Genomic DNA, 12,625 nt, shown 5'->3' with positions numbered 1-12,625 from the left:
ACAAGGGCAAGTGTAGGTGCTGCGGCTGGGGAGGAACAACCCCAGGTACCTGCACAGGCTGGGGGTTGGATGGATAGATGGAAGGGGAAGGAGCTGGGGTCCTGGGTGACAATGAGCTGTCCCTGAGCCAACAGAGTGTGCTGGGGGAAAGGGGCCAATGGGATCCCGGGTGCATTGGGAAGAGCATTCCCAGCAGGTCGGGGACAATCCTGCCCATGTGCTCAGCCCTGGAGACACCTCTGGGTGCTGTGTCCAGCTCTGGCTCCTCAGCACAGCAGGGACAGGAGCTGCTGGAGCTGAGCAAGGGCCTGGAGCATCTGTGTGCCCAGGAAAGGCTGAGGGAGCTGGGGCTGCTCAGCCTGGAGAGGAGCCCCAGTGAGAGGGGCCCTCAGCCCTGGGTGTCCCTGGCTGTCCCTGGCTGTCCCTGGCTGTCCCTGGGTGCAAGGAGGGGCAGAGCAGGCCCAGACTCTGCTCCGGGGACCCAGCTGTGGCACCAGGGCCACGGGCAGGGACTGATCCCAGGAATTCTCCCGGCACAGGAGGCAGAACTTCTGCCCTGGGCAGTGCCCAGCCCTGAGCACAGAGCAGAGAGGCTGTGGGATCTCCCTCACCGGGGATATCCCAGACCTGTCAGGATGTATTCCTGAGCCCTGTGCTCTGGGATGGCCCTGCTGGAGCAGGGAGGTGCCACCAGTGACCCACTGTGGTCCCTTCCATTCAGGAATTCCGGGATTCCGTGTCCTGCGGGGAAGCGCCGCTGCGGTGGAACCCCGGGAGCGTTTCCTGCCACTGCGATCATCATCGGCCCCTTGCCGGTGACTGACAGCTGTCAATCACTGCGGGGGCTGCCGGCCGGCGGGGGCCGCTGTGGCGGCGGCGGAAGCGGAGGAGGAAGAGGAAGCGGCGCTTCTTGGCGGCAAGGGAAGGAAAGGCGGCGGCGGGGCAGCGCAGCAGCGGCGGCGGGCGAGGGCCGGTCCGAGCGGAGCGGAGAGCTCCAGCTCCGGTGCGGAGGCCCGGGAAGGAGCGGGCCGGCCCCGGTGTGCGGCGGCCGAGGCGAGGCTCTCCCGGGCCGCCGTGTGCCTTGGGCAGCCCCGGCGGCGCAGCCCGTCCCTGCGCTCCGCCGTTCCCGGTGCGGCGATGGAGCTGGCGGGCGGCAGCACCATCTCGCTGTGGACCGTGGTGGCGGCCGTGCAGGCGCTGGAGCGCAGCGTGGCCGCACACGCGTCCCGACTCTTCAGCCTGGAGCACCGCGCCGGGAACAGCGAGAAGAAGCACCAGGACTGCGAGAAAATGGTCGGGGAGTTCGGGAACCAGCTGGAGAGCAAGTGCGCGGCGCTGGGCACCCTCGTCCAGGAGTACGGGCGGCTCCAGAAGCGCCTGGAGAACATGGAGAACCTGCTGAAGAACAGGAATCTCTGGATCCTGCGGCTGCCCCCCGGGCTGGAGGCCCCCAAGGTATCGGATGGGTCTTTAAGGGGCCTGGGGGGGGACAGGGACAGCGCGGAGGTTCCTCTGCTCCTCACCTCAGCTTTCCGCCATGGAAATCATTCCACGATCTCTGCCGAGATTTCTTCTGTCCCCTGTCGTGCCAAGGCACGAAGCAGGAAGTGATTCTCCTGCGTATTGTTAGATTCAGCTGGTTTTCCCTACAAAAGGATGGGCTGTCACGTTTTTACCAACAGCGGGAAGTTCTTCCCCACTCTGAGGTCCCCATTGGGATCAGGCTCCAGGGGGAAGTAAGAATATCGTGGAATACACAGTTCATCTCGCTAAGTTTAGCAAAGCTCCAAAGTGTTACTCTCAGTGTCCAGAGGATGCCCCGAGGCAGGAATTTTCTTTCCCTGACACCTGGTAGCAGGGATAAGTAGGGAGTAGGATTCCCTGTGTTCCAGGAGCTGTGCTGAGTGTCACTTTTGGGATTGCAGGCCCCGGCTGTGGCGTTGGAAAACGATGCCACCGGCTTTTCCACTCAGGAATGGGAGAACCTGGAGGAGTGGCAGAGGGAGCTGTATGGAAAGGTGCTGACAGGGAAGAGAGAAGCCCTGGTCCTGCTGGGTGAGTGTTGCTGTTGCGTCGCTTATCAGCACTTTCTGGTTAGGGAATCTTTCCCAGACGTGGGAAGCAGATTTGTGGGAACACAGTGAGCCCGCTGCCTGTGTTTGAGGACTCTCTGTGCTGCCCAGCCGTGTGTTGTAGCTGCTGGAGCTGGTTTTGGGTGTGTTCCTCCCTGTGGGTACAGCACAGAAACATTCGTTCCTTTCTCTGTTCCCTGTCAGACGATGTCATCTCCGAACCTGCCCTCCTGTCCCGGCTCCAGGGAGGAGAAGCGCCCTGCAGTGAGGAGGAGGCGCCTCCTGGAGAGATCCCAGCAGAACCAGGTGCAGGCCAGGGATGAATCAAAGCTTTAATCCTGAGGGTGAGGGTCGTGTGGTGCTGTCACCACACAGAGGCTGGCACAAAGTGGTTGTCCTGGTTTGCTCTGAGGGAACTTCTGGATCTCAAAAGGAGCAGGATCTGGGGAAGTAACAGAGAGTGATAAAAAAGTGTGACAGGTTTGATTTTAAGGATTACAAGGAAGACTTGCGTCATATCCTCACTTCTTGGCTGTGAGGATGGTGAGGCCCTGGCACAGATTGCCCTGTGGTTGCCCCTGGATCCCTGGAAGTGTCCAAGGTCAGGTTGGACAGGGCTTGGAGCAATCTGGAATAAGGGAAGGTATTCCTGTCCGTGGCAGAGGGTGGGACAGGTTTAACCCAGACCCTCCTGGGGTTCTGTGATCTGATTCCATGATTTCTGGCATTGGCAGAGGCTCTGCTGTTTGAACTGAACGTGAGCAGCTGGGACAGCAGAGAAGCGCAGGAAAACCAGGAGGGAAGAGCAGGGCTGGCTGAACCTGGCCATGGTGAGTGTTGTGGACAGGCCTGGCCTCGAGGTTGTGGAGAACCCTCTGGAACTGGGGGAGCAGGGGGAACCCCTTCCCTGCAGGGCAGAGCAGAGCTCCCAGGAGCAGGAATGGAAGGTGCTGAAGGTTATGTGTAGCATCAGAGTGGGTGAGTGGGCACAAACTTCTGGAGCAGCAGAGGAGGAGTCCAGTGGGGCTGTGATAACCAGTAAAGGAGTCTCCTCTTTCCCAGTAAAGGAGTTTCCTCTTTTCCTCAGCAGACAGCAGCATTCCAGAGCAGAGCTTTGCTGTCACCGTGAAGCAGGAAGAGGAGGAAGAGCCACATGCAAAGGAGAAGGGAGCCATGGAGGGTGTGGAGTTCTCTGAGCTTGGTGTGGGTGAGTTGTGAGCGATCCCACAGCGCCCTGTGCTGCTGGGGGCGTGGGAATCCCTGACATTCCTGCTGTGGGACAGTGTGCTGGGATGTGGGGGCTGAGGGGAGGCACTGGGAAACAGAAGGAGCCCTGTTGGGGCTGAGGTGGGGAGTGGGCAGGAAGCCTGGGAGAGTTTTATTTTTGGGAAGGTGAAAGAGCTGGGAGAATGAGGAACCGCACGTGAGGATTCTGGCATACCTAGAACGAATCCTTTGGAATACGAGGAATCATTAAGTTGAGAACAATTCAAGGCAGGGAGCTTGTTTCTGTCTATTTGAAAAATGGTGATTAAATTTGCAGCAGTAAAGACTTGATTCTTAATAAAAATAGCATTAAGCCTGTGAAGCTCTAAATGCTTTCTTTCAATCTTTTTTTTTTATTTTTCACATAATTTTACCAGCTGTAAATGGTAGTTTGTAGTATTGTACCTTATGGATGGAGAGACAGAAGTTGACCTCAAATCAGAAAAACCCCATGGTGTTCAATTGTTTTTAATTGTTTTTCAATACTGTGGTGGAACCTGAGCAGGAGAATGGTTCTCCGTGTGTATCCAAGATCCAAACAGACCTGAAGTGTAAAAATGTCTAAAAACAGAGCATAAATAAGCTCACAATACAATTCTCACCCAGATTACGTCAATCCTGCAGCCAGCAAAACATTTTCAGTGTTGTGGTCGTGATGGGTTTAGTCCAGGGACAGAAAAAATGTTTAGTTTGTTTTAAGTTTGGTTTTTCTTTTTTTTATTTCTTGGTGAATTTCACTTGTGTTTGACAGCAGCTGTTTGTCCTGGAGCATGAGTTCAGGGGGGTTGTTGCCCTCCAGAGTCCCTGTGAGTGCTGTCACAAGAGAGGTAGAATATTGCAATTTATAGAGAAATTGAGACCCAAATATGGAGGGTGGAGAGGAGAGAACTTGAAAATAAACAGAACTAACAAATCAAAACACCTAAATAATAATGACCTCATTATTGTTTAGGTCACACAGAAATCAGTTTCCCATGGAGAAGTTTGTGCTTTCTGGTTCAGCATAAAATTTGGGCTTTCAGTCAAAATGTTCAGTTGTGAAGAGCATTTTTAGCTTGCTCTTATCCAAGAATCCATGGGTTCTGTGAACTGTCAGATGACTTGAATGGAGTTTTTCCCTCCCAAGGAAATCCATGAAATCAGCAGTTCATTTCACATTAAGATGTCATGGAGACACCCAACCTCTTGACTCGATGGTGTCATGACAATGGAACTGTTGGGGCTCCTGCTGCATTTCATCTCCTGTGGATTTAATTGTTGGAGACAGAAACCAACTTCCAGTCACAATCTGCTTGGTCAGACCTCACTCAGGAACAAATGAGTTTAGAACTCTCCGTAAAATTTTGGTTTAGTACAGAAAGAGGGAAAATTGCACTCTGTGTTTGGGTCCAGTTTGAACTTGGATTAAAACATTTTATACCTTAATTTTAAAAAATATTATTTGTGCCCTAAATTGCAGGATAATATTGAGGCAAAGACTTCCTGCTGGCAGAGGGCTGGGTTAGGTGGGTTATTGGGAAGGAATTCCTGGCTGAGGGTGGGCAGGCCCTGGCACAGAGTGCCCAGAGAAGCTGCCCCTGGATCCCTGGCAGTGCCCAAGGAAAAGTTGGACAGGGTTTGGAGCAGCCTGGGACAGTGGAAGGTGTCCCTGCCCATGGCAGGGAGTGGCACTGGATGAGCTTTAAGGTCCCACCCAAACCATTCCAGGATTCCATATGAGCAGGAGGTATTCTGGGATAAAGAGGGAAAGTTGTGGCCCTTTGAAGCAGTGGAGGGACATTTGTGATTCCCTTGTGACCAGAATATCCTGAGTTCTGTTTGGGATGATCTCAGAAGCACTTCTGGATTATTCTACAAACAATCTGAGGTGCCCTTTCTGGGCTGTTTCTGTATTGTACATGCTCCGTGTTTCATCACTTTTTGAAGCTGCCTTTGATATCAGAGATGATGCAATATTTTACAGTCAGTCAGTTTCTCTGTTCCAGCCCAGCTCTCCTGAATTTCAGAGACAAATACATGTATTTGTAGCAAATCTCTGAGCTATTTTTGGATTTGTGTTGTTTGAATTGCAAAATAGAGTCCTGAATTCAAGACAAAATGTGAAGTGACAGAGAAAGGGACAGTTCACTGCTGTGAGGAGACCCTGTTCCCTCATGGCTCTGAGAGGATCCTCAATCCTTCATAGCTCTGAGAGGATCCCCAAGCCCCTCACAGCTTGGATGGGACCCTGATATCTCACAGCTCTAAGTGGGCCCCTTACCCCTCATGGCTCTGAGGACCTTGTTCTGTCATGGCTCTGGGTGGAGCCCCGATCCCTCACTGCTCTAAGGAAATTGGCCCTCATGGATCAGAGAGGATCCTGTTCCATCATGGCTCCGGGTGGGATGCCAATCCCTCACTTCTCTGAGCATCCTGTTCCCTCATGACTCCGAGTGGACCCCAGTCCATCACAGCTCTGAGGGAGGATCCTGTTCCCTCATGGCTGTGAGGGGGATCCTGTTCCTTCATGGCTCTTGGTGGACCCCAATCCCTCACGGCTCTGAGGGGGATCCTGTTCCCTCACAGCTCTGAGGGGGACCCTGTTCCCTCATAGCTCCGAGTGGACCCCAATCCATCACGGCTGTGAGGGGCATCCTGTTCCCTCATGGCTCTTGGTGGACACCAATCCCTCACAGCTCTGAGGGGGATTCAGTCCCTCATGGCTGTGAGGGGGATCCTGTTCCCTCATGGCTCTGGGTGGACCCCAATCCCTCACAGCTCTGAGGATCCTGTTCCCTCATGGCTCTGGGTGGACCCTGATCCCTCACAGCTCTGAGGGGGATCCTGTTCCCTGACAGCTCTGGGCTGAACCCCAGTCCCTCATGGCTCTGAGGGAGGTTCCTGTTCCCTCATGGTTCTGAGTGGACCCCAATCCCTCATGGCTCTGAGCACTCTGTCCCCTCATGGTTCTGGGTGGACCCCAGTCCCTCACAGCTCTGAGGGGGACCCTGTTCCCTCATGGCTCTGGGTGGACCCTGATCCCTCACAGCTCTGAGGGGGATCCTGTTCCCTGACAGCTCTGGGCTGAACCCAAATCCCTCAAGGCTCTGAGGGGGATCCTGTTCCCTCATGGTTCTGGGCTGAACCCCAATCCCTCACAGCTCTGAGGATCCTGTTCCCTCATGGCTCTGGGTGAACCCTGATCCCTCACAGCTCTGAGGGGGACCCTGTTCCCTCATGGCTCTGGGTAGAACCCCAGTCCCATATGGCTCTGGGTGGACCCCAACCCTCACGGCTCTGAGGGGGACCCTGTTCCCTCATGGAGTGCTGTGGACAAGGGTGGCCGGGGTCACGGTGGGCAGTGAAGGAGCCCCATGGTGCCCCCAGCCGCCCCTCAGCCACCATTCCCCGCAGAGCCGGACACCGCTGGACACAAGGCCCAGGCCCCGGCGGAGGGCGGGAACCGGCCAGGGGCCCGGAGGTGCCAGGAGCGGGATGTGAGAGGGAATCCCACAGAGACCGGCTCTGGTGAGTGCTGTCAGGGCAATGGTGGGAGAGGGATGTGGGACACCGAGCGCCTGCCAGGATCTGGGGACATCTGGGATGTGGGTGGTGTTTTGGCCTGGAGAAAAGGGGGCTCAGAGGGGACCTTGTGGCTCTGCACAGCTCCTGACAGGAGGGGACAGCTGGGGGTGTTGGCTCTGCTCCAGGGAACAGGGACAGGAGGAGAGGGAACGGCCTCAGGCTGGGCCAGGGGAGGCTCAGGGTGGATATTGGGAAAATTCCTTCCCCAAAAAGTCTGTCCAGCCCTGGCCCAGCTGCCCAGGGCAGTGCTGGAGTCCCCATTGCTGGAGGGATTTAAAATCCCTGTGGATGTGGCACTTGGGGACATGGTCAGTGGTGGCCTTGGCAGTGGTGGGGGAATGGTTGGACTCGGTGACCTTAAAAGGCTTTCCCAACCTCAACAATTTCACAATTCTATGACCAACATCTCCCCAAGGCACTTGCTGTGCTGAGTTTGGTCTTCCAACTGCTGCTGTCAGGCATTCCATCCCCACCAGCCTTTCCAGGACCTTCCATCACATCCTTCTTCTCTCTCTCCTGGGAAATCCTCCAGTTCCTGGGCCAGGTCTGCACTGTAAGGGTGCAGAGCACCAGCCCATCTGCTTTTCTTTATTTACTCTACAGACTTCTTTTTTCTTTTCTCATTACTTGAATGAATTTCTTTAAGAACTCTGTTCTCATGAGTGTTTCTCTGATGAGTGAGAAGTGGTGTGTGACTGAGAGGGATTGAAAAGAAAACAACAGAACTCTGGCAGCACCAAGAGAGAAACGAAACTCAAGGACAAGAATTCAAGTGGCTCTGGCCTCTCCTGGGGCCATGGAGAACGTGTTTCCACTTGTATGAAAATTCTGTGCATTTCTCAGGTTCAAACATCTGCTGAGGGTTTTGTAACCAACATTTCAGGTCTGTTCAAGAGGCCTTGGTCAGCAGGAACTAGAACTGGAATGTGAGCTAGAACAGAGCAGATCTGCCTGGGCTGGGCTGACAATTGGAATTAATTTTGTATGGTGTTAAAATAACACTGGTTCCTGTTAACAGAGGACAGCATAATCCAGATTAAGCAAGAGGAAGGGTTGTGCACTGCAGATCGGAAGGAGGAGGCTGCAGAAGCTCCTGCAGAGCCCTGCCCAGGTGAGTAACTGCATACCTCAGAGGGAAAATGAAACAGAGGGATTAAATTCCAGGTTGTGTGATTAAATTCTCCACCTCTGCTCATGTATTCCAAATCTTTAAGAAGTTCTGAGCAGACTTGTCAGCAGATCCCCCAGGTGAGGGCTGGTGTTGCCCCATTCCCTTCTCACGGGCATTTTGGAGTTTGTGGCTGCATGGTTGGTTTTTATCCAAGTGTGGCTCTTCCTAAATTCCTTCAGGTTGCTTTTTCCCTCCTCCTTTCCCTTTTGGGGCTTTTTTGGGTAAGGAGGAGCACACAGACTCCTCTGAAAGGCTGCAGAGCCCAGGGCCCTGTTCTTTGCCCCCTCACTTGGAACCTCTTTGTTTTACAAATCAGCTGCTCTGCTTTGCAGATTTTCCTCACTCTTTACAAAGGTAGTGGTGCTGCCTGTTGGCTCCACTAGAATTGTACTTACCAGAGCAGGTTTTCAGCCTTGTGAAATCCCGGGTTTAGGCAGGTATGATACACTTCTCCTGGACTTCTTCCCTCAGCACAGCGAGGATTTTACGAGCCTGAGGCATCCAGTCAGACCAGGAATGGCAGCGAGGTGGATGCCAGGGAGCTGCCAGGCACAGAGGGTGAGCACCTCCAGAGAGATCCTGCCACAGGTGAGGATCTGCCAAAAACTCCACTGCAGGAATTGCCCCTTATTGGCTCTTCCTGTCGTGCTTTCCCTGCTGCTTTGTTACCTTTGTGCATTCCCAAATTGTCCAGGCTTTGTGCCTTCCCCGGGTGTTTCTCAGTTGTGTAAATTCTCCCCAACGAACAGGATTTCAGACTTATGCAAGGGGTGTTTCATCGTGGATTAAACAAGAGGAGCCACCCTGCTCTGAACAACAGGACTTGCAGAAAGAGGAAATCTCTGCAGATCCAAGCACAGGTCAGTAATGGATTTCAGCTGGGATTCTGGGGACAGTAAATCCAGTTTAGAGTATTTTTAATACTGTATGAAATGTCACAACCTCACAATGTAACCATGAGAGAACTGGGACAAACCTCAGTTTGCTGGTTAATATTTGGTCACAGAAATTTTGGGTTCTGTCTGAAGAGGCTGAAGAGGCTCTTTCCCTCCTGAGCCAGCCAAAAGCTGTCAGAGGCACTGGCTTGGGCTTGTGTTGAGGCAGGCCCAGAGCTGCATGGATCAAGTTTGTGCTGCTCTTATCTGGATAAATACCTGGCTCAGGGCTGGGCCCACAGTGCTGGGCAAGGGAGGGACATCTGCTGGTGGCCAGTGGTGTCCCCAGGGCTGGGGACATGCTGGGGCCACTGTGTTTGATGTCTTTGTCAGCAATGTGGATGAGGGGAGGGATGGCACCCTCACTCCTTTTCATGGCCAGAGTTCCCTGCCCTGAGGACAAGTTTCTCACTTCCCATGCTGTCTGTTCTTCCAGGCATTTCTGGAAATGGTTTGGAGGCTTTGGGGATTTTTGGTGGTCTTGATCCCCCCTCCCTGTAATTCATTCCCACTTCCTGACCTCATTCCTGCCTTTGCTCTGTGTTGTGCTTGTCTCCAGGAGCTACAGCAAGGGTGTTTGTCCCAGAAATTGCTGCCCTGTCTGCACATGGCACCCCCTTCTCCAGCACATCTTGTTCTTTCTCATGGCTCCATGGCCATCCAGTTATCAGTGTTTGGGACACACATTCCTTGATTTTCTGGGAATTGGGAGCTCTGTGGGTCTCACTTTGTACCTCAGTTTATAGGGTTGCAGGAGAGTGGGCTTTAATCAGTGATTTTCCATCCTGGCTGCAATTTGAGTCAGTGACTTTCTTTGAAAGTTCCATAACAAAAATGTTACTCCACTTGGGTTGTTATTCAGGCAACACAGATAGGTTCTGAGGCTTTTCACCAAAAAACAGGTGCTCATTGGACAGCACAAGTTCCTGGGAGCAGAGAGGGCTTCTAATAAGCCCAGGAGAGGAGGTTTAGGTTGGATATCAGGAAAAGGTTCTTCCCCAAGGGAATGGTTGGGCACTGAACAGGCTCCCCAAGGAATGGGCACAGCCCCAAGGCTGCCAGAGCTCAGGGAGCCTTTGGAAACACTCTCAGGCATGGGGTGGGATTGTTGGGGTGTCCATGCAGGGCCAGGGGTTGGGCTCCATCCTTGTGGCTGTCTCCCAGCTCAGGGGATCCCACAGTTCTGTGATTTGCTGAGCCAGCTCAGGGCCCTGCTTGGACCCTGCTCCTGGAGATGCTCAGGAGAGTGTCTGGAGAGCAGCTGGGAACGCTGAGGTGGGACAGTGTCTGCTCTGTTATCTGTCTGAGAGGCTGAATCTGAAACTGCAGCAGTCATTTTTTATGTAGATTTTTAAAAATACAGTTGAAAAAAGTCCTTCTTAAAATAGAATTTTTGTTTCAGTGGATGCTGGTACTTTGTTCCTCCCTCATTATTAAAGATGTGGCTTTGGGCTGGGAGGGACATTCCTAAGGGGACTCCTGAATTAAAAATCTCTGAAATCTCTGTTTCAGATGAAAGTTTGAAGAGGGACCATCCAGCAAATTCCTTGGAGAGCAAGACCTGTGACTTAGAGGTACCGGGAAGGCCGGGAGAGGTGTTCCCCAAAGATCCCAGCCATGGAGTGACATGGGACAGTCAGTGGAATTCAGAAATGATGGAAACAGCCCCCACAGGGAATGGGAACAGCCTTGGAGGTGATGCTCAGTACGATTTCTTTTGTGCTCAGGAAAAGAGCCTGGAGAAGAGGCCCTGTATGTACAGGTGTGAGAGAAGCTGCCCACAGCAGGACCTGCAGGGAGAAGGGGAGATATTTCCAGGCCCCACATATGAGAGGATGTTCCCTCTGCTGCACCCACACCCAGGAGAGACGGGAGTGGGCCTGGCAGAGAAGGGAATGAACCTTGGAGAGAAGGGAATGAACCTTGGAGACAAGGGAATGAACCTTGGAGACAAGGGAATGGGCCCTGGAGCTGCTCCCCTGCCCTGTGAGGGGCCAGGATCCCACCCTGAGTGCAGAGAGACTCCCCCAGGCCCGGGCAGGGCCAGCCTGGGCACAGAGGAGGCTGCTGAAAACGAGGAGAGCTTCCCCACGGACACCTCGGGGTCCAGCCCCTGCTGGGAGCCGCCCCTGGCCCGGGGCAGCCCTGCCCAGCAGCAGAGCCAGGCCCGGGGCAAATCCTACATTTGCAGCGACTGCGGGAAAAACTTTGTGTGCCACTCGTGGCTGGTGAGGCACCAGACCAGTCACACCGGAGAGAGGCCCTACAAGTGCTCCAAGTGTGACAAAACCTACAGGAGGAAGGATTACCTGCTGAACCACCAGCGCCGGCACACGGGGGAGAGGCTTTTCCAGTGTCCCCTCTGCAGCAAGAGGTTTGTGCTCAAGAGGAGCCTGCTGAAGCACCAGGAGGGTCACATGCAGGACACCCACGTGCCGCTGGTCAGCTGGCCCTGCGGGAACATCAGGGGCTCCGTGATGCATTCCATATAGGACAGCACCCCCAGCGCTGTGACACACCCTGACGGCAGGAGGAGGCTGTGCTGCAGCCATCCCGAGCCTCTCCCGGGAAAAGGGAGCTGGCTGGGGGTTGTTTTGTGTTAGACAGCATTCACCAGTGCCTGTGGGTTTGGGGAGGTGCAGTTCGGAGGGACTGCTGGCTGTGTGGGAGAGAAACCACCTTGACGTGGAACAATTTGCGATGTGTGTTACAAAGAAGAGTTGTCTGAATAGAGAGAAATGATCCAAAATGTATCCAAAATGTTGTCCCAGGAATCCGGAGTCCTTGGCCTGGGCTGGCAACGAGTGAGTTAAAGATATTGATTGTCCACTAACGAGTGCCTGGGCTGGGAACAAGTGAGTTAAAGGTATTGATTGTCCACTAAGGAGTGAAACCCTGTCAGGAAACACACACTTGGGTGAGGTGCTTTGGGAAAGGAAGTGTTGCCCCTGTGGCTGTAGGAGGAAGCCTCTTTCTTCTGTGGCAAACAGAGAGAAGGCTGCAGAGCCAGGGAGGCAGCTCATTCCCACTCACATCCTGGGGCTCCTCGATGCTGAGCCCCAAGGGAGAATTCCTGAAGGCTGAGATCCTTCCTGGGAGCTGTAGGTTGGCCAGGGAGCCTGGAATATGGTTTTAATTCTGCACAGCCTTTTAAAGTTGTCTTGCATTTCTTCTGCCACATTGTTCACAGACTTCTGTGTTTGTTCAGTTTCCCAAATCCTTTGCAAGCAGACCGTGGAGATGCTGCAGAAAGCTGGGAAACACAGAGTTAATGAGCTGCTGTGTCCCAAGCACTGATAACAGGATCTGCTGGGTGGAGGTAAGGGCAGCTCTGCTCCTGCAGCCTCCTCCCCCAGCTCTGCCCCACTCCCAGGAGGAAAGAAACTCTCAAGGTTTGTACATGCCCATGGTCAAAAAGGAACGACAGGTGTCAGAAGGGCCCAGAAAAGCTCACAAAAAGTTCTAGCAGCAAATCCCACTCTCAGCATGGGAATTGGTATATTTTGCCCTTCTGGTAGAAGAGAAATAAAAAGGTAAAAGAAAAGAGGAAAGAGAGAGGGAGATCAGAGAGACAAAGGGAAGGACATCACCAGTCCTGGCTCCAGCATGATTCCAGC

At 53.6% G+C, this 12,625-nt stretch overlaps 1 protein-coding gene across 2 annotated transcripts; it reads left to right on the top strand.

The window, feature by feature from the left end:
- The first annotated feature begins 1,075 nt into the window (after positions 1-1,075).
- Positions 1,076-11,772, top strand: LOC131096829 (zinc finger protein 282-like). 2 transcript variants are annotated; one of them, XM_058045467.1, is made up of 10 exons: positions 1,076-1,455; positions 1,926-2,055; positions 2,277-2,378; positions 2,807-2,902; positions 3,163-3,279; positions 6,732-6,845; positions 7,921-8,013; positions 8,545-8,661; positions 8,823-8,933; positions 10,521-11,772. In XM_058045467.1, exons 1-10 carry the CDS (start codon positions 1,138-1,140, stop codon positions 11,498-11,500), a joined length of 2,178 nt encoding a protein of 725 aa, XP_057901450.1. In that variant the 5' UTR covers positions 1,076-1,137; the 3' UTR covers positions 11,501-11,772. The 2 variants fall into 2 exon arrangements, with proteins under 2 accessions (XP_057901450.1, XP_057901441.1); XM_058045458.1 differs by having other exon boundaries at positions 3,160-3,279.
- Positions 11,773-12,625: the final 853 nt, after the last annotated feature.

Source organism: Melospiza georgiana, chromosome 1, assembly GCF_028018845.1.
Source record: "Melospiza georgiana isolate bMelGeo1 chromosome 1, bMelGeo1.pri, whole genome shotgun sequence".
NCBI classification, from domain to species: Eukaryota; Metazoa; Chordata; class Aves; order Passeriformes; family Passerellidae; genus Melospiza; species Melospiza georgiana.
The sequence above is the reverse complement of the archived record's forward strand: the minus strand, read 5'-3'. Positions and strand labels throughout refer to the sequence as shown.

Bases quoted from the DNA above. Each gene is read 5' to 3' on its own strand.
- LOC131096829 (XM_058045458.1), top strand. From the start codon at position 1,138: ATGGAGCTGGCGGGCGGCAGCACCATCTCGCTGTGGACCGTGGTGGCG. The intron at 1,456-1,925 runs GTATCGGATGGG...TTGGGATTGCAG, and splicing joins CCGGGCTGGAGGCCCCCAAG to GCCCCGGCTGTGGCGTTGGA. The intron at 8,014-8,544 runs GTGAGTAACTGC...TTCTTCCCTCAG, and splicing joins TCCTGCAGAGCCCTGCCCAG to CACAGCGAGGATTTTACGAG.